The 21,592-nt window shown below is 32.7% G+C and overlaps 1 protein-coding gene across 3 annotated transcripts in view; it reads right to left on the bottom strand.

The window, feature by feature from the left end:
- Positions 1-1,184: 1,184 nt before the first annotated feature.
- The window catches only part of LOC143076268 (tetratricopeptide repeat protein 28-like), a 110,322-nt gene continuing 89,914 nt past the window's right edge, over positions 1,185-21,592 (bottom strand). For all 3 annotated transcript variants that reach the window (XM_076252000.1, XM_076252002.1, XM_076252001.1), the window contains 12 exons: positions 18,303-20,609; positions 15,492-15,632; positions 13,372-13,649; positions 12,541-12,790; positions 11,887-12,049; positions 8,627-9,953; positions 7,626-7,857; positions 7,109-7,185; positions 6,595-6,703; positions 6,286-6,393; positions 5,685-5,896; positions 1,185-5,136 (listed from right to left, as the gene is read on the bottom strand). In XM_076252000.1, the coding sequence (XP_076108115.1) occupies positions 2,692-5,136; positions 5,685-5,896; positions 6,286-6,393; positions 6,595-6,703; positions 7,109-7,185; positions 7,626-7,857; positions 8,627-9,953; positions 11,887-12,049; positions 12,541-12,790; positions 13,372-13,649; positions 15,492-15,632; positions 18,303-20,609 (7,649 nt within the window). In that variant the 3' untranslated portion in view covers positions 1,185-2,691. The remainder of the gene's footprint in view (positions 5,137-5,684; positions 5,897-6,285; positions 6,394-6,594; positions 6,704-7,108; positions 7,186-7,625; positions 7,858-8,626; positions 9,954-11,886; positions 12,050-12,540; positions 12,791-13,371; positions 13,650-15,491; positions 15,633-18,302; positions 20,610-21,592) is intronic.

Here is a 21,592-nt window from a genome sequence, read left to right as displayed (position 1 = left end):
CAGCATGTGAAAAAGTTACTTTATCCAAAACACACATATAATATTGTGAAAAAATCAATCCAGGCATACATGAGCTTTCCACTGTCGTTCCTACTGTTGAGTAAAAAAAGAAGATGTGGTTGGATTGTCAATCAGACAACTCTTCACAAGATCCCAAATGACACAGAATTAACAACTATATGTCCACGTTGAGTCATTGGGTTAAAATTATATGATGTGATTAACACTGAGACTGTAATCGGTGGATAACATTATTTATGAAGTATACCAGTCCAACAGAAAAGGTTAAAACAATGTTATGACCTGAAACAAGTGTTGCATAAATGTTTTGCAAAATTCCTACTACTTCACTACTTGTGGCTCAGCAGTCATATAGTTCTGACAGCATTTAGCTCAATGCCAGGAAGAGGGAGATTTTAACAAATCACTTTGTGTGTACTGTAAAGACACACAAAATTTCTCTTGATCATTGTGAGCATGAATGACCAAGTGGACAATCTATAATTTCATTTCAATTTTCATTTGTATCAATTTTTGTTGTTGAGAGAAAAACAAAATATGCTATTTTCAGGGTACCTTTAATACGTCATGTATGTCAGGGTTTCATAACTTATTCTTTATAAAGAGTAAAATCACAAAAATACTGAACTTCGAGGAAAATTCAAAACAGAAAGTTCCTAATCAAATGGCAAAATCAAATGATAAAACACACCAAACAAATGGATAACAACTGTCATATTCATCATTTGGTACAGGCATTTTCAAATGTAGAAAATGGTGGTTTAAACCTGGTTTTATGGCTAACTAAACCTCTCACTTGTATGTGTCAGATCAAATTCCATTATATTGACAACGAAGTAACCTAAATTTTGAATTTCCTCAAATATTTAATGTTTGGTTGCCTTAACTTTGAAATCAACAAAAACACAAGTCCACATATTTTTAAGGCTCCAGATTAACATGTTATGTTAACCTTAAATTTGATGATGAACTTCATTGCTCATTGTTGATGGCCATACAGTGACCCATAGTTGTTAATTTCTGTGTCATTTTTGTCTCTTGTGGAGAGTTGTCTCATTGGCACTCATACCACATCATCTTTTTATATATTAAGTATATCTAAAATCTGTGTACCTGCTCCAGTCCTTCATTTGTTCTCAAATTCAATCAACAAAAACAAGGAATAAGGATTTTTCATATTTTATTTTGCCTCTTGATTAAAGGCAAGAATATAAATTATTTCTTTTGATATGTCAGATAGGATGACAATGATATTTTATATACAATGAAAATTATACAATAATATATACATATCATAAACAAATAATCATATATACAAAATGATAAATAAATGCTACCGAAAATGTACATCACTGTTTTGATTATTTTTGGAATGGCAAAATTATACATTAATAAAGTAAATGGAATGTGTTTGAAATATTTTAAATGCACAATTGTATATTTATATGAGATTCAATTATTCAAAAACCTGTATACTTGAAGAGACAGATCTTCCAGAACTCATTATATATATATATATATATGTTCTATATGTATAAAAATTCTTAACTTGATTAAAATTATTTTAAAAATTTGTGAACATAAAATATGATTTATTGTTACAAACTTTCTATTTTGTTGCAATTACTCACACAACTGTTCCTTATCCCATGTCAGTGTTGTTATTAAATATGTTGATGAAAAAAAATTTCAGACCATTATTTTGTGACGTACATATGTTAATATTTGTAAAATAGTTTTTATTAGCGCAAATCTATAACATATTACTGTTCTACGAAATACTGTATGTAAAGATCTTAAGTTAAAAATAGACTACAAAACCCAAGCCCAAATGAGTACAGATTAAATATGACCTAAATGATTTCTTTTTATTTGGTCCTTTGAACACATTGAAATGTTTCTTCAGAGAAATTCAGAAAATTGTAAACTTAATTATCTCTTTATTTAACATTAGGCATCTAAAAATAAAAAAATATCTCTTTCACAATAAATTAATAAGTTCGATTAATTCCATGTTAAAATGACCTGTTAGATTTGAAATTCTAGATTTAAATAGGCTAAATGAAATGTAATGTAAATCTAATATAGATAATAAAAAAAAATTCTGTTCATGTAAATTAAATGAAGAAAGAAATACTCTTTTTTAAATTGCACATCTGCTATAAAAATGGATAGTAACGTATTGCTTATATTAAGGTTTATCTATTCATTATAACATAAATCACAAAAAAATTTCAGAGCACAAAAATATGACTCCTTCTCACCTGAAAAAAACATCAGGTTTGGGAAAAAAGGATTAAGATTTTGGGAGTTCATCTAACTGAAATAAGTAAACAAAATGTATCAAATTAATTTTACCTTGATTTATAAAAATATTTGAATATACATAATGTTCCATTTTGCTTCTATGGGGCATTTTCACTCTGTCAAATTTACTAAAAAAAGGAAAAGGGGCAGACTTAGTTTTCATTAATGTATTTACGTTATTCAAAAAGTATATATGCATAATGTTTGATCCATTTTATTAAATTTAAACCAAATTTTGTTTATTTTGCAAGAACTTAAAAAATATATGAGAGAATCTTTCCGGAACTCTTTTACACAGTCAAGCTGAAAATTGAAACGTAAAAGGCGTGAAATACATGAACTATAAAAATTTAAAACATCCCATTAACATTTTGAAGATTGCATCACTTGCTGTGGCCTACTGGACTGAGGTCTCTGCTGTCCAGAATAAAGCATTTGTATATGGTTGGATGATTGTGATGTTAAATTGTTCGGCCGTTTGTTGAATGTTGTACCATTAAAATTAGGAATTGAGCCATTGTTCATGTTATTTGTCGACTGTAAATTACTTTGAGGCTGAGAAGACATATGATTAAATGCACTTTGACCAAAAGTTGATAAATTTCTACTGTTTCCTATTGACTGAGGAGAGAAACTTGTTCCCTGTTTGATAAAAGTCGTTCCACTAAATCCAGTCATGTTTGCATTGCTGTTGGGATAATAATTTGGCATATTTCCATTCGTATTGTTATAATTTGGAATAGTCCCAGTACTGGCTCTAAAATTAGAATTATCAGCACTATTTCCTGTCAAATTTGGAACACTTCCATTTAAAACTTGTTCCTGTGTTAATGTTCCATTAATCATAAGAGGATTTGGCACGCCACCATTGATCACTGGTTCCCATTTCACAGAATCATTTCCAGCGGAATTTTGATTTTGTTTTGGCACTGTTTTGTTGGCATAAGGTGATGGCGTTCGACTGTGAAATCCCTGATAAATATTCCTACTCCTACTTAAGGGACTAACATATCCATCTACTGGACTAATATCATGCAATGACCGACTATGATTAGAGGAATCTAAATCACTTGGTTCAGAGTCGGAAAAACTGACCCGTTTTCTAGGTTTTTTACCCCTTGGTCGAGGATTGTTAGGTGAACCGTTTAAAATAGATTTTGTTTTCCTCTGATTATTGACATCAGAGAAAGAGGAAGTACTACTTAACGAACTATTCGAACATCTTTTTTCAAATAATGCATTCTGGGAACTGTCACTGTCTACATTGTACCATGAGCTATGTGCAAGCCCTGTTCTGATTCTAATATCATTATCAGAACCTGATGTTGCCGGGCTTTGCCTACGTCCATTTGTAAACTGTTCTGGGGAATGAATATTTGCTGCTATATTTGGTGACATTCCTTTACGTGAGCGATGAATCACTGTTTGGACGGAGGATCCTGTGGAGTAAACACTACTTAAACTAGCACTACTTTCTGGACGACTACTGTTCAAGAGAAAATTTCCTTTTTGTGGAGGTTTAAAAGAACTAAAGGTTGAATTTGAATCTCCAGATTTCAATATTTTGACACCTTTGCGGTTAGATGAAGTAGTAATTGTATATGATAAATCATCTTCAAAATCATAAGATTCTGACTTCTCTTGTTCTGATAATGGTTTGTTTGTTTGCACTGAATTATTCCCTGAATTCTGATTGGATAATTTTAATTTTTGAAAATTTTCTGATAGATTCTGTGACGGTTTCGGTTTAGCAGGTATAGGAGGAGGCATTTTTACCCCTCGTTGAGGAACAGGTGGTTTTATTTTTTCTGAAGAGTTTTGAGTATTTGGTACAGAACCACCTGACATTAACTGCTGAACTGCTTTAAAATTGGATGAGTTTCCTCCTGAAGACAAAGAATTGAAAAACTTTGTTCTTTGTTGAAAAGATTCTTTTTGAGATACTGCAATACTTTGAGATTGTACTTCCTCTAAAGCAGCATGTTCTGGACCGACGTCTGCTAACACACGCAACGCAATTTCCGATGGATTCAAAGGAAATTGTGAAACATCCATGCTCTGTTGACTTGCGTCACTTTGATTAGAAGTCACTTCCGAATGAATTCCAGACTCACTGGATAACTGTCCACTTTCCGTAACCAATTCAGACGGTAAAGTCAGCGTCAAACTTTTCGATGTAATGAAATTGTCACTTATTCCACTGGTATCAGACATATCGGATTGCCTTTTTAGATCGTCTCTATGAAAGGCATCATCAGCCTGACTGCTGTCAGAATAAGAATTTCGATTCATGTTTTGATTTTCAAAGTATGTTCTTTCTACGTCACTACTTGCAGCAGACATGTTCGACTGCCGATTACTATCCTCTCTATCAAATTCATGAGAAAATTGATCACCATCGGCACTCATTTCACTCGCTTGCCGACTAAATGTATATTCTTCAAATTCTTCACAAATTTCTACTTTCGTATCATCAACATGTTCTTCGATTGTTTTTAAAGGTTCTGATTCAGAAGAATGACGACCTTCTGGAATTGTACTTCCATCACTTTCAGAATTATTTGACGAAACTTGCATGCGAAAATCATTCCAACTTCCTGCCCCCTCACTTCTGCGACAGTCGAATTCACTTTCACTGTTTTCACTGACGATCTCCTGCATCTCATCAATATCGGAATGTAAAGCCATTGTGGCATTTGAAGGAGGGTACATATTTTTTATCTTGTTTTGATGTGATAGGTTCAGTGATGGATCCACTGGTCCGGACTTTGAACTTTTGGACGAAACTTTTCTCCCTGACAATCCTCCCTAAAATAATCAAAAAAGTAATACTTACTAAAATTCTAAATTGATGTAAAGTATATATTTATGAATTACATTTATCACATAACAGAACTGTTAATATGTTAATAATGTAAAATTCAAAATTTAATTTCAATTCAGTTTTGTTTTTTATTTTTGAATATTTGTATTTGCATCAGTTCATTAATTCTATCTTGTTTTAGGGTTGTTTTTTTGTTGCTTAAACTAAAATCATATTATTTGTATCTTCTTCTGTTTTTTTGCTGATCTCTTGTGTAGCCTTAAGTCAATACTAAGCATTCGTTAATGTTTGCATAACCTCTTTTACACCTAGGTTCATGTCATAATAAAAAATATGACCTTATAGGTTAATTAATATAAAGTTGTATCATCTAGTTGAATCAAAAGACCTTCATTTTGCAATAAACATCAGTTAAAACCTGATTTGTTAGAAAAAACATTGTTATCCTACAACTTCTAACTGTATCATAATGTTAACAAAACAGAGGTCAAGGTGTTAAGTTAAGACACTCATCTCCATGGTTACAACCTACCTGGTTCATCAGCTGCATTTTTGTCATCATTCTCATCTTCTCCATTTCTGCCGGATTAAACAGTGACTTTTTCTTCCCACACCGAGGTGATATGGGAGGTGTACTTCCCTTGGAGAAGTTAGAAGTAGATGTGGAACCACTGTGTGATGAGGATAAACTTTCCAAACTACTAGAACTGTCCATTGTCAATGATCTGGGTGCTTCTTGTGTGTCTGTTCAAATTCAATAATAGATATTTAAATAAAGTGTAAATTTTAAGACAATTTTTAACATAATTATATGAAGTTATATTTCCTCTTGTAATAATTGTAAACACTTTATTTTTTCATAATTATTGGGATATTTCCTGACAAAATACATTTAAAGTAATTTCATATGTTTTCTCAATTCAAAAATAGAAATTGGAAACTCATTGAAATCTATCATAAAAATAGTGAGAAACACATCTTTACAATGAACTTGTTAACACCTAACTATTACTAATTCAGCATGACTTGGGTCAATCTTTCATTTTCATGAAATTGATTTTTTTTATGTTATGTTTTATGTTTTATGTTTTAGTCAGTGGAATTTTCTTTTGTACAGAAGAAAGGTTTCTTACCAAAGACTGCCACCAGTGATTGAAGGGCAAATTGTAACTGACGTCTGACTGCCTGTTTACCAAGTCTCAGAGTAACATCATCTCTCCCCACTTCTACCAAATCTAAACCTACAATACAAAAAAATATAAAAATATAAATTATGTCCATATATTCTTTTCTTATCTTTAAATTTATGACTTTAAAAACAAGTACAAGAGCATGTTTTTGGTTGTTATTAAAATTAATCTGACTTTCAAAATTTATCAAATATTTGTCTACTCAAATGGTAGAACAAATATTTATAGAAAAAAAAAAGTTATCTCCCTTACCTAGTGAAGCAAAGAATTCATGACATCCAGGCACTCTCCATAGCTGAACATTCAGCTGTACGTCCACATTGACCTCTCTGGCAGCCATTTTACTGAGTATGTCTCTCATCTGAAATAACATTGTATAATTATACCATATGTCAGGCCAATGATAAATAAATAACAAAAATTTTGTAGAATGTCATGCAAAATCAAAATTTTTTCTTTAATAGCAATAATAGAGAATGTTTCTGAGTGAAAATATAAGGATACATAAAAATATATTCAGGAAATAGAAATACTTTTTAATATTTCAAATAAAGAAATCGACATGACAATGCTTCTGACAATATTGTTTTTATAAAGGCATCATACAAGGACTATTTTTTCTTCAGATACCCATACATTTAGTTGAGGTAGTTCATTTTGTTTGCAAAGCAGTGCGATTTTCTACAGATAGCTAAACTAACTATGAATCAGTTGCAAAATATTTTAGATTCACTAAAAAAATCTGCATATAGCTAACTAAACCTACCACTCTGATATTGGCCTCTCCAGCGTCATAGTTGGGTAAAAACTTGGACAGAGCTGAGAGACAACTTGGTGGTAATCCTAAAATGAGAAAAATATTCATCTTTATTTAATTTTTTAAATGAGATATAAGTTTTAGCCTGTATCAATATAAATAATCTAGCATGTCTATGAGATCAAAATTAAAGTTCATAGAATGTTGTGTCCCACCAAATTACCATATACTCTAGTATAAGTATAGTGCATCCAAATGTATGTCACTTTCAAAAAGCAGACAATATTGATAATTTGGTTTCTCTTTTATAAAAGTCCCTCTTTAAGAAATTGTCTGTGTTCTAACATACTCGAAGAATTGAAAATAATAATAAAAAATTATTAACATTTTCTTCTTGTGTTTTTGAAATTCTTTCAATCCTTAATACACTAATTAATAAATTTGTCTTATAAACAAATATCTCACATCACTAATACCATCATGACTTTTTCACTTAGAGCTTTACGACTAATAACATTCCTCTTACCAAGAAGTGCCTGTAGATTAGAGCTGGCCTGTGTAAGCCTGTCTCCTGGATCACTCTGAGGGAAGAACACTGCTGGAGGTAGGTCGTTCTGTCCAGCCTCAAACCTAAATCCTACAGCCTTTAACAAATCCTTCCATCCTGCAATACCTCCAACCTTGTTCTCTATTGAGGTGTAGGTTGTATACATAGAGTTTTTAATGCCCTGGTGAATTCTCATCAATGACTTCTCAATCTGTAAACATAAAGATAAAATGTATAATTACAATTTATGTACTTAAGGTGGTACCCAACACCTTCACTTAAATTAATTTGGCTCGTTTAATTTTCATAAAATTTTGACAAAGTATTTACTTTGACCCTATGACAAATATATAAAAATTTCAAGAAATTTGAACCAACCGTTTTATCAGAAAAATTACACTGGTTATATAGCAGTTTGACAAACACTAATTTTGATCATTGAGAAGCTTAATATTCCTATACTAACACAACGTAATTAAAACGTTTAGCTGATTTTACAGAGTTATCTCCCTGTAGTGTTAGGTACCACCTTAATAATCAATACATATCTAAAGAATGATTATTAATAGTATAAAATCATTGAAGGAGATATATAATCTTCACAATAAAGTCAGAAGCTCAATTTTACAACATTTTAGTTCGTTTTCTGTTGGCTTGTAGTTGAGGCTAGGTGAGTGAGTTATTGCCTATGAAACAATTATTCACTACAGTCCATATGAAATAAATTTAAGCAAATAAGCAAATAAGGGCATGTTTTAGACCAAAATACTAAATAATACTCAATTTTTTGACAGCTTGGAATGAAATTACCTATAATCCTTAAAATTTTGAAAACTAAAATCCTCTGGTTTTTCACCCCTTATCAATATATAAATACTCCATGATAATAACTTAAATAGTGTCAATAATAAAGTTTAATCACAGAAGTTTGAAATTATCTTAAGCATGTGAATTATTTTAAGCATGTGAATTTTTCTTACCAAGTGTAACAACACCCTCATTGCCTCTCTACACTGTCCAGGTGACAGTAAAATCTCACAAATAGCATGTCCCATCAAAGCTATCTTACTGCTTAGCTTTATATCATGTCCCACTAATATCCACCCTCCCCAGTTGGCAGGATGTGAATACTGTCTGGCCGACTGAACTGCTTTCATTGCATGCTGAAGTGCATGGGTAACAGATTGTCCTTCTTGTAACGCAGTGTAAAGTGACCTCATTAACATTTTTGATGCATCGTCAGGGACAGGCCATAGTGAATACAAAACACACTTGGCACCTGCAGAAAGCAGGGCTCTCGTTAATCCAACCACACCGTCAGAATTAATTCTACCGGCTCGATCGTCAGTGTAACCAGAACTCAACACAACAAGTTTGGCGTGAAGTTTCAAGTTTAGGATATCAGCAGCTGTCAACAGGTATTCAGACATAGCTGGACCATCAAAACCTGTGATATCACTAGAACTGTCATCGGAATCAATTGACGGGAAACGGTGTTGTGAGGGGATATTTTCACTCGGTGCTAAAACAATTGATGAAAGTTTCCATGAAATATGAGTACAAAAATGAATCACTTCAACCTGTTCTATTTGGTGTAAAATAGCTGCTTTCGTAGCATCTGGACCAATTAATGGCCGACTTGTCAGGAGTTCTCCAACCACACGTGCTTCATATTCCGCTTCCGGAATGTCTTTAAAAATCCAGTGTTGACTAGCCCCAGGAGACAATTTAGGATTACCGACAACAACGGCACCAGATGAATCAATAACTGGTCGTCCTTGTTTCTCATGTTTTTGAGCATTTTGTAAGTTCGTCACAGAAGACATAATACTAATATTAAATCGTTCGAACAGACATTCTGATTTTTGGTCCTTTTTCAAAATTGAGAAAGGAATTAAATACAATTCCCCTTGTAGCACTAAGACCAAATCAATTGTTCCTGCCCCGTAATCTTCACTCGCTGTTTCTAAAGCCTCCTCCATAGGCTCAATCAAAATATGATACAAAACACTCAAAGGAGTTTTGGCCCCTGAATTGTGCCCGGATTTGTTATAAATGCGTAGACTGTTTTTCCGTGTGCTGTGAAAACTAGAATTGACTCCGTTTAATGTTGAAAGACTGAATAAACTGCTGAGACTATAGTTACTACTGTTAAGTTTGTGATTACGATTGACCATGCGGAGGAATCCTGTCTTGTCGTTCTCGGCATTGAGCTTGTCACCAAGTTCCTCTAAATGCTGTTGCCAGACATCATCACATTCGCTGTCGCCATCATTAAATGTTCTATTAATACTCCCTGTGGACGCTCTGTTAAAAAAAAGTTGGATTTTATTAAACAGTCTAGATTTTGAACCCAAAACAATTATTTTTATAAAGTTTTGTCTTTTTCAGATTTGTGCTACATTCTATATTTAAATTCATTTTTTAGCATTTAAAAAAAGACAAAAAAAAGGTTATTGTTATAAGAATCATGTACATATTTGTGACATAATGAAATGAAATAATATATAAAATAAATCTAATAAAAAAAAGAAATTGAGAAAATATTTACCGTTAAATTATTAACTAAAATAACTATTTCAAAGAAAACAAGAAGTAATTGTAACAGGATGCTGTTACGAAGTCTCCCAAACAAAGCTCCCATATTAATTTGACTTGTTTAATTGTCCCATACAAGAATATATATGGTTTAGGGGTGGGGATCTTGACCGTTTACAAGTTTTCAAACAAGAGGGGGTGGGGTGACCCCCTAGGGACTTCCCTTTTATTTCATTTCATTTATTTTATTGTCCCCTACAAGAATATATATGGTTTAGGGGTGGGGATCTGGACTGTTTACAAGATAATAGAACATTCTCAAATTGAGCGGGGTAGGGGTAACCCCCATGGACTCTCCCTATATTTCAGTTGTTGTGTTTTATTGTTCCATACAAGAATATACATGGTTTAGGGGTGAGGATATGGACCGTTTACAAGTTTTCAAACACGACGGGGTGGGGTGACCCCCTAGGGACTTCCTTTTGATTTCTTTTTATTAGTTTTATTGTCCCCTACAAGAATATATATGGTTTAGGGGTGGGGATCTGGACCGTTTACAAGATAATAGCACATTCTCAAATTGAATAGGGTGGGGGTGACCCCCAAGGACTTCCCTTTAATTTCATTCGATTTGTTTTATTGTCCCCTACAAGAATATGTATGGTTTAGGGGTGGGGATCTGGACCGTTTACAAGATAATAGCACATTCTCAAATTGAACGGGGTGGGGGCGACCCCCAGGGACTTCTCCTTTAATTCATTAAATTTGTTTTATCGTCCCATTCAAGAATATACATGGTTTAGGGGTGGGGATTTAGACCCTTTACAAGATAATAGCATAATTCAAATTTAAGGGGTGGGGATGACCCCCTAGAGATTCCCCCTTTATTTCACGTGATTTGTTTTATTGTCACTTGATCATTTCTGAAGACTGTGTGTGTTTATCACTTAAAGTTTTAAAGTTATAGTCATTTGAAAATTTTCTAAAATAAAATCCCATAGGGTTCTATAGTAAACCCCTCCCTTCTTTTAGCCCCCCAAAATACCCCTTAATAGACCCCAATGCACAAACGAACGATTGATGGCTCACCTAGACATGTTAGTCTAACATTTTATGAAATCCTAAGTAAATCTGACAAGTGGTTTTGGAGAAACGCTGCGGACAAGTTCATTTTTTAAAGTGGCGGAAAAAGAAAAAGAAAAAGAAAAAGAAAAAGAAAAAGAAAAAGAAAAAGAAGAATAATAAAAATAATAAGAACTGAGCAAAAACAATAAGTCTCCAAACTTTGTTTGGGAGACTTAATAAAATATAAAAGGTAAGTAAAGCGTTATGGTTAGAAATCATATTTCCAGTCTCATGGGATTTTATCAATATTTTCAATGATGGTGATCTTGTTTACGGATCTGCATCAAAGAAAATAAATTTGAAAAGAAGACATTTTTTTTGTGAAAATGCATCAAAGTAAATAGAATTTAAATGAATAACTTATAAATAACCTGTAAAACTGGATAAACATCAAATATGTGAATTAAATAGACTGTGAAGCTGATATTGAAATTACTTAAAATTAATTACCCTTTCGATGTTGCTCTTATCTAGAGATGACTTTGATTGCTTAACTTGTTGATTATATATCATCTAGTGCAGAAAGGGCTTTTATTGATTGAGTGCTGCTTGTTTAAGCTCCAAACTATCAACTTACTTGATATTGTGACTCTCAACACCCATAGATTCTCTGACATGGCCAACATACTGGTCAATAAGAGAACTGGAACCAAAACTAACACTCTTCATACTCAGTGTGTCACTGGTGTCATAATCAGCTTCTAATTCTGTCATATTTACTTCATGGAATTTTACAATACCTACAAGATTACAAAAAACAATTCATTATAACTTTCACTTCATAACAAACACTGAAATTATTTTTACTGTTTTGAATATAACATATTTACACTTCACAGTTTCTAAAACGTTTGAAATTAGAGTACGGTTGTTGATAACCATTCTTACTTTTATATAAATTCTGCTAAATTGACGACAACAGTTAAGAAAACTGCATCTTTTATTGGTTGAAATGTTTCACCCATTGGTTCAGTGACTTCAGGACAAAAATATATAATTATATAAATTGTAAAACTTTGTACCAAAATGCTTTTATAGTCATCAATTTTTCAGTTGTCCAGGTTTTTTTTTTATATCAATGTAATTTTTGTCTAGTTAGGAACTTGTTATTGATTGGTGTATTTGCAAAAAATATTTCCTCAATCTAAGAAAACAAATCCATCCAAAGTATACAAAATATGCATAAAATATCGGAAAATTATCTCTCTATTTTTAGAACTAGAAAACTTACCATTTCTGGGTGTGACAAGCCAGCAGTACAGATACCCAGCAGCAATGGAGTAGTACATCACCAAAGCCTGTTGTTTCCCTACAATACTGGTAAGCTGAGCGGGTGTGACAGGGGGAGGGTCTATATTACCCCTGTACAGACCCTCAGCTCCAGCCTGTCGCTCCAGGAGGTAGTCAATAAATGCACGAGTACAGGCTCTCTCTGCTATTGCTAAGGCTTCATCATGTCTACCCAAGGATACTAACACTCTCTGAAAAAATAATTATCAGAATATTGTGTTTGTTTGAAAGTGTCTATTCTTCAGTAATCATATGTGCTTCTGTCTCTGTCTCTTTTTTTTTGGTATCTCTAGATTTTTTGGTTTTATGATACTGTCTTAATTTTTCTATTGATTATCTTTATCAATATTTCTGAAATTGTATTGTTATTAAAGAAATCTTTTTTTTTTTTTTTTTTTAAAGTGAACAGTGCAATCTTCATACCTAAAAAATATGGAGAACTCAATAACAGTTATAAATTATCTCCCCTTTGTATGCAATGAAAATTGTGTTTGGTTTGGTTCTTTTTTCGCACGTCTTATACTTTTTTGGAAATTCTTCATACTAATTGTACAGTATTTGCTGGTTTTTCATATTAAATATACATTTTAAATTTTACATCGATTATGTGATTTTTGCAATTTGCTTGTAAAATGGAGTTTACTTTCTTTTTTGTATATTTTTAATAATAAAGGCTGAAAACATGTTTGATTCCAAACATTTGAATTCCTTGGATAATGTTGCTACTAAAGTTTCAAAAATAAATTTGCACCAAATATTTCCCAGTACTAACCTGGAGAGCTTGGTAACAGGCTGTTTGAAGGTCAAACAGTGACATTTTGTATTCACTGTTGAGTTGTGCGTCTCTACGGATACCCTCAAACAAGTCCGCTGCTCTGTGTAGTTGTAGCTGACACTCTTCAAGGTCACCTTTGCCCCACAAGGACAAACCAAGGCGATGGCAAATCTTGGCTTCATCCTCATGGCGACCAAGTTGTTCTGCTATTGAAAGACCTTGCTTCAGGTATTCAACTGCTTGAGTGTGGTTATTCAGAGCATGGTGGACTCGTCCTAAAACATATTTTATAAGTTTAAAAGATCATGTATGATTTCTATAATTTTATGTATAAATAAGCCAATACCAGTATATATTTTTCAAAACATATGCAAATAAAATATAAATCCCTTTGTAACTAGATTCTGTTTGGATAGGATTAAGCAGGTAAAGTAACTAAAGAATATGCATCACATTGTATTGCATGTTTATTGTACAGGAATTCAGATTAGATAAGCTTTCAATTTACATGTTTTTCTTGCTAAGTATATTTTTTTATACCTCATAACAGTAAACAATGTGTTTTAAGATTTTTGTAGCTTTGTTGTGTTTTAAGTGTTCTTGTACAAATGCAATATTAAAATATATTAAGTCAAAATGTAACCCAAGTGTTTCTAAATCATTTACACTAAAATAACAAATTTGAAGTAATTTTTTATTTGTTTAAATACAACCTAAATTTGAATGTTTTCTTTATTTCACAGATGATTTCTTTACTAGACCCAGACTCTATATTTCTTAATCTATTTAAAAAGCAATAAAATAACACTCTTCATTTCTACAATTCAATGTTAATGTACAATAATTTCATTTAAAGAAAATGCGGAGTCACACTTCCACAACAAATATCACAATAAAAATAACTTTATATTTTCATGACCTTTTTCAAACTCCAACAAAAAGACCAATTTATATATTGCATTTATCGGTCAGATGATTTACAATTTTTTTGTATTGTCCTTTTTCACTTCAAAGTATTAATAAGTTTTTTATTTACTTATCAAATGACTTCATCAAAACATCATAAAACACCAAGTATTGTCAAAAGTTGACAACTCTATTAACTTTTCTCCTGGGTACATAAAACATAAATTAACCCAGGGATAAAAATCGCACCAGTGTACTGTAATGTCCATTGCTATGAATACAATATCATAATCTTGTACGATTTCAACTGAAAATCAATCAATTTAAATTTGATCTCCGATACATCAAAAGAACAACAAAGGAAAAACATAGATATTCGTCAATCAGCTGAAATGAGGCAGAATGAGGCGATTTGTCAAACAATAATGGCTCATCACATAAAAATAGCTTTTTACATTCTGTACCACCTCTTTATGGCACCAAAGTTTTAATAAAGACCTTAATGTATTTATAGATGTTTGTCTGTCCCATGTGAAAACTAGTAGTTCGATGCTAATGGGAATTTCTTGGTCCATTTTTCAAAAAAATATATTACCAGACTATAACATCTCAATTTTATATAAATATATGTCACTTAATATCAACTAATTTTGTTCCAACTGATTTAGGCATTTACATCCAGCTAATAGGTACAAATACATGTACACTCTTTTTTCCAATAATACGATCAATTCTATGTTAATTTGGTTATAATTGTACATGAGATCAATCAGAAGGCAGACAATTAGGATTGTGTTATAGTCATTCTAGCTTCATTAATTGTACGAGACTTTTGATTATTGAAGCCATGATTAAAATTCGATCATAGTCTCATATAAAGTAGGGCAAAAAAGGCAAAAAATATGTCTTTCAATTCTATCATGAATTCCTACAGACAAAAAAATCAAGTGCTTCTTACATAAACATTTTTTCTTGACAGTTGTCGAGTTGGTGAAGACAGATGACAATCTTGAATACTTCAAAACAATACAAGCTAATGTATGGGCTTTGCTCATTGTTTAAGGCTGTACAGTTAATTTGTTTATTTCGTCTCTTGTGTAGAGTAGTCTCATTGGCAATCATACCACATCTTCTTTTTATAATGGATTAGTTTTTCTATTCATCATTTTTCTAAATGAGTGTCTCAATATGCTTTCAAGCATTTGACCTACCCAGACTGCTGTATGCAAGAGTTTTGGCGACCTTGTCATTCATTTGAGCAGCAATACTGAGATGTTGTTCTTGGTACTGTATGGCATCGTTGTAGTTTCCAAGTGATTCATGTGATAATCCTAAGTTTCCATAGGCTCGACCTGGAATAGCAAAAATGTCAAATTAAGCTTCAGGTATAAGTTTTAAATTATATAGCAACAAAAGACAATGGAAAACAGCAATTTTTGAAGCAAGGTAACCTTAAACTAGTACATGTAATTTTCCTTCATCCGTGCATAAATTTAAACTTAATTATGAAGAGTTTTTAAACATACTTAAAGTGATCAAACCAATAGCTGAAGCAACTAAAACTGAACACCAACTAAATATCCCTCAAGGGAATCTGTGTTCCTCCTTATTTTAAACTGTATTAAGGAGGTAGACCTAGGTTAAGGAAAATAACTCTTAAAATCATCAGTACGTTTGTGTCAACTATTTTCAAAAATATATTCTAAGCTTCTAGGTTACATAGATTATTTTCAATCTGTTTCAGGTAAATGCTTAAAATACATTGATGAACTTGTCTATTACAAACGCTTAACTGATTTAAAGAGTTATCTCCCTGAATCCTTAAATGATAGATTATCAGTTTTTATTTGGGATTACTGAGGATTCATTTATTTTTTCGTTAGAATCAACTTTCAAGAATTTAGCAAAACTTGCATTTTCACAAAAAAAATTTATTTCATGGTTTTGCCAAAGTCAAAATACATGTACAAGCTTATAGGAAAAGAACACTTCCTTGAACATATAAATTCACGGATTACCACAATCCATGAATACAATTAATCCATGAATACAATTAATTCATGAATATTTGATTCCCATGAATTGTAATCAATTCACAGCATTGTTTGTTAAATTATATTTTTTTAAATTGATTTCAGCGATTCCATCTGATTCACTTCACTTATAGTTTTCAATAACTTTTGAGTACTTTTAGAAAGAAAAAAATCAAAAACAATATTTAACAAAAAATATCTGATTAAATTAAACTTCAAATTGCTAATTGACAATTTATCACTTTAAGCTGGACAATGCTATTTATCTGTCCATCTATTGCCATTGGTCAGGTCACTTACAGGACAATATATACAAATATACAACAATAACGAGAAGTCTAACCTTAAATGGCAGCAAAGTTTAAAAGTTCAATTGGCTCCTAATAGCCAAAAGAGACAAAAGGCTAATTAATACATAAATATAATTACATATGACCTTTTAATCAATTTAAAAACATGTTGTTTGATAACAAGCTTTTGACATGTTTGATTTGTTTTAACAACTAAATAAAAAAAAAAAAATCTGAATCTCAGAAATTTTATAAAGAAAATCAGAATCTGAGAAACTTCTGAAAAAAATAGGAATTGAAAAAAAAAATTAGCAAAGGCAGAGATTAAAACATATCTAAGCTCTTCAACCTATTTCTGTTTTGTCAGAATCTCGTACAAAATTCTGATTTAATTCCAGTCGACATTGAAATGCTGGATGTTCTAAAAAGTTCAGGTTGTTTGAATATGAATTTGTAAAACAGTATTTTTCTGTTAGACTTTGGTTTGAAACAAATGTTTCCGGCATTAAACTTTGATTCATAGAATATTTGTCAAATAACTTCAAAGACAACTTATTAAAACATGTAAAACAATTAGCATATATTGCACATTAACTTAAATGATATCAAAATGTCCATGAACTGCAAAAATTAATAGTCTCCATGTTCTTTCAATTGTTTCTTTTTTTGCACATCAATTTTAACAATGAATCTAAAAGTGTACCTTGAAAAGAAAGAAAATACTAGGGTGTTATATTAATTTTTAAAAAAACAACAAATTAATAAAGACTATATGACAAAACCAACATATGAATAATTAATTAGCATATGGAAGTGAAATTTGAAACCTCACAAGAAACTACTCATTAGTAATGAACTAGTTACTAAGTGCATGTAAAATAAAAATGAAGACATCAAATATATATCGTATAACTGTAACAGATATATGGGAAAATGCTTTTTTTCTCCTAAAATCAATCCTTTTACAGAAATGATAATGCGAGATTTTAATGAGCTGAGTATGAAAGATTTACAATCAATAAACAATTACAGACAACAATTATTCAAACAATATAGTAAAATATCTTTTATATGAATACGGTTGTCTGTAATTGCTGACATCCACTTCATTCATTTAAACTGTGTAGGAGAGTAAATTATAGAGAGGGGGTAGGAGGGGGAAATCCCGGGCTTAAAAAAACGAGATCTCGAAATCCCGGACTTAAAAACACGAAATCCCGAAGTCCCGAAAGTCGAAAAAAAAAAATTCCCGGATCCCGAAAGGGTCAATCCCGAAATCCCGAGCTTAAAAACGCACGATCCCGGAGTCCCGATAAAGGTCCTATCCCCCCTCATTATATGTCTCATTGGCAATCATACCACATCTCCTTATTATTTATTATTTACTGTTTATATTAGAGAGTACAGATGAACTTTTGCCTAATGAATTCCATTATTAGCAAGCAGAACCTATTATACATTCAACTAATTTTTTCCCAGGTCAATTTTGAGCAAATTTCATGTAAAAGTAAAAAAATTAAGGGAAAAGGAAAAACCCTGGACAGATTTTTAAATTTTAAAATCCAGAGTGGAGAAACAGATTAAGGACTGATTTGAATAGCAAATGTTGTGTTGTTAGAACTTTACATAACACCACCAACCAATAATCTAGCTAAAATTATTTACTGCTGCACTACCCCTAACTTCCTGTTTTACTTACACTGACAAGCTGTATTTTCTGTTGTCTCTGCAATCTGCAGGTCCATCTGATGGTATTCTAAAGCTTTCTCATACTCTCCCATGTTCTGATAAACTCCTCCTAAACCACAGGCTGCTTCTCCTTCACACATGCTATCCCCAATCTCCTTGGCAATAGACAATTGATGCTGAAGACAAGAAATGGCCTGTTCGAAATTACCCAGCAGGCTATGCAAACATCCTAACTCCCCATATGCTGATGCTTTTGCTGAGGAGCTGTTCAGCTCATGGGCGACGACCAGTCTCTTTTCAAAGCATACCAATGCCTGTTGTAAGTTGCCTACAGAACGATGAGCATTGCCCAGACCTCGGTATGCTTTATCCTGGTCGGAAAGACTATTGGCTTGTTGAGCAGTTGCCAAATATTGTTCATGACACCGAATCGATTCTTCATAATCACCGAGAGCCTCGTAACAATCACCAAGGTTACCTAAGGCACGTCCTTTATCGTATATAGAATTAGCACTACAAACTTGTTCAAGCATGGCAAGCTGCTGTTCAAACATGCCAATAGCATCTTCGAAAGATCCCATGTTCATTCTTGTAATACCCAGGTTCCCACAAGCTTGTGCTTCAAGGGCACTATCTTGTAATTCCTGGCTTTTCTCCAGCTGTTCTTCATAACATTTCAAAGCATTCATATAATTTCCTAATGACATGTGTACGTTACCTAGGTTACCATGAGCTCTACATTCACCTCTTTTGTCGTCCATGTCCTGTCGTATACTTAACTCCTGCGTATGATAACCTAGAGCTTTATCAAATTGACCTAAAGTTCTGTGAGCAGCACCTAGAGCTCCATAAGCAGTTGCTACCAAATCCTTACTATTGCATTGTTTTGCCAGCTGTAACTGCTGGTTGTATATTTTTATTGCTTCTGAAGTATCACCCGTTTTAAGCGTTATATCACCAATATTTCCCAAAGCACGGAAAATACCTTTTGTGTTTTTCATGTTTTTCATCATAGATAAGCACTTTTTCTGGCACTCCAAAGCATCCATATAGTTATGCAATGCCTTGTGTGCAAGACCTAGATTACAGTATGCCCTGGCTATCCCTAACTGGTCCTGAAGCTCCCGTGCTATAGACAAATCTTGTTCATAGTATCGCACTGCCTCTAAGTGATTGCCAAGACCAAAATGCACATATCCTAAATTAAAACAGGCCTTAGCTTCACCTTCAGAGTCGTGTAATTCCTGTGACAAAATCAAATAATCCTCATAATATTTCACTGCAGACAAGTAATCTCCCCTTGAACTGTAATAGTTCCCTAAATTGCACAGAGCTCTTGCCTCACTTGATGTGTCTTTTAACTCCTTTGAAATATTCAAATGAGACATGTAATGGAGAATAGCCTTGTCAAACATTCCAAGAGCTTGATAGGCTACAGCTAAATTTCCATGTGTTGCTCCTTCAGAATGCCGATCGTTGACCTCCGAGGATATAGCCACTTCCTGTTTATGATATTTCACAGCTTGATCGTACTGTTTTAATGCGATATGAGCATTACCAATGTTGCCTAGAGCTCTACCTTGACTAGCACGATCACCGAGACTCTTGGCAATTTTTAAATGCACTTCATGAAGTTTAAGAGCTGATTTGTATTCTCTTAGTTGGTGATATATAATTCCTAAATTTGAACATGCTCTTCCTTCTGCTACCTTGTCTTTTGTTTCAAGAGCATTATCAAGTTGTTTTTCATGATAATTTTTCGCTGTTTCATAATCCTGCTTGCATCTTGCTGCATGACCTAAACCAGCATATGCCCTGGCTTCTAACACTTTGTCTTTTTTCTGTTCTGCTATTTTCAACACTTGTTCATGAAATTTTATTGCTTTTTCATAATCCCTCTTATAATGGTAAGCACTGCCTAAATTACTATATGCCCTGGCTTCTTCAGTACTATTGTTTAACTTTTTGGCAATTTCTAAATGTTTATTGTGACATTCAACAGCACTAGAAAATTCAGCCATTGCCAAATATACGGCACCAGCATTTCCAATTTCACGAGCTTCAGCGTGTTTGTCGCCACACTGTTTGTTTAGAAATAGACACTGTTTATGACTCTGTAGGGCATTGGGGTAATCCCCAATTGCTGTGTATACATGTCCAAGACTGCCCAGAGCACTGGCTGCTGACTGACGATGTTTCAGTTTCATTGCCAATGCTAACTGGTACCGATGATTTGATAAGGCTTCCTTGTAGTGTCCTTTTGAGAAATAAGCGGATCCAAGATTTCCATGGGCTCTGCATTCTCCCTCAATGTCACCTGCGAAAAAAGCAAAAACACAATTAGTTGGTTTATTTTTTTAGGCATAAGAAACCACTCAAATGAGAGCAATTTGATATAAAACCACTTACATTTATCAAAAGATTGGTTAACTTTTAATACTAATTGATGCGCAATATGATTCATAATTATTTTTTTACAAAAAATATACAAAAACATGTAGACATCTTGTTTTACTTTCTACCAATATGCAGTTATATTTTCAGGCTCACATGTTCAAGTATGCTATAAGAAACATATCCTTACTCTGAAACATATCTTTGATTCTAAGGCAAACAGTATTAGTTTTTACTTCTAAAGACAACTGGTGCTTGTTGAGAAGCAGCAAATATAGATTTAATAGTTTAACCAAGCCAGGGTATCATCAGCACAGAACCTTTTACGGAAGAAGGTAAGAGACTGTCATGGGGGTTGAAGTTGTTTGAGAGATTGTTTCTTAAATTATACTTTTTAATATAGATTTTGATATTCTGCTGGATGGTCTTGTGATATATTCCACTACATGTTCATTATTGTTCAATTCATCAAAAGTAGCTTTTTTCAAGCATTTTTTTTCTCTTTGTAAGTCTTGGAAAGATTAAAGTGTGCAAAGATGTAATAGTTCAATATCAATATTCATTTGCAGAGACCAGTTTTATCATGAACCCACAGGTGTTTTAAAAAGTTTTGAAGTGATGTTTTCAGAAATTTTCACTAAAGCAGGAGGCTAGCTCAATTTCTTAAAGCTTTGATGTTTTTGAAAGTTTGTTTGAAAATAAGTGAAATACTTTTTAAGAACCTAGATACAAATGATCTTAAGACAGACAAGTGTTTAAAACGTTTGTTATTGTATAGTTTACAAGCAATCTAATGTTAGACAATGGCATAGCAACTGCATTCACACCATAAGGTCTTGTGTCAGTCAAGTGTTTGCAAGTTTGGCTTTGTGTACTTTACAATAAAGCTTAATATTAACCATGACT

The sequence above is a fragment of the Mytilus galloprovincialis genome, chromosome 5 (genome assembly GCF_965363235.1).
Source record: "Mytilus galloprovincialis chromosome 5, xbMytGall1.hap1.1, whole genome shotgun sequence".
Classification (NCBI taxonomy): domain Eukaryota; kingdom Metazoa; phylum Mollusca; class Bivalvia; order Mytilida; family Mytilidae; genus Mytilus; species Mytilus galloprovincialis.
The sequence above is the reverse complement of the archived record's forward strand: the minus strand, read 5'-3'. Positions and strand labels throughout refer to the sequence as shown.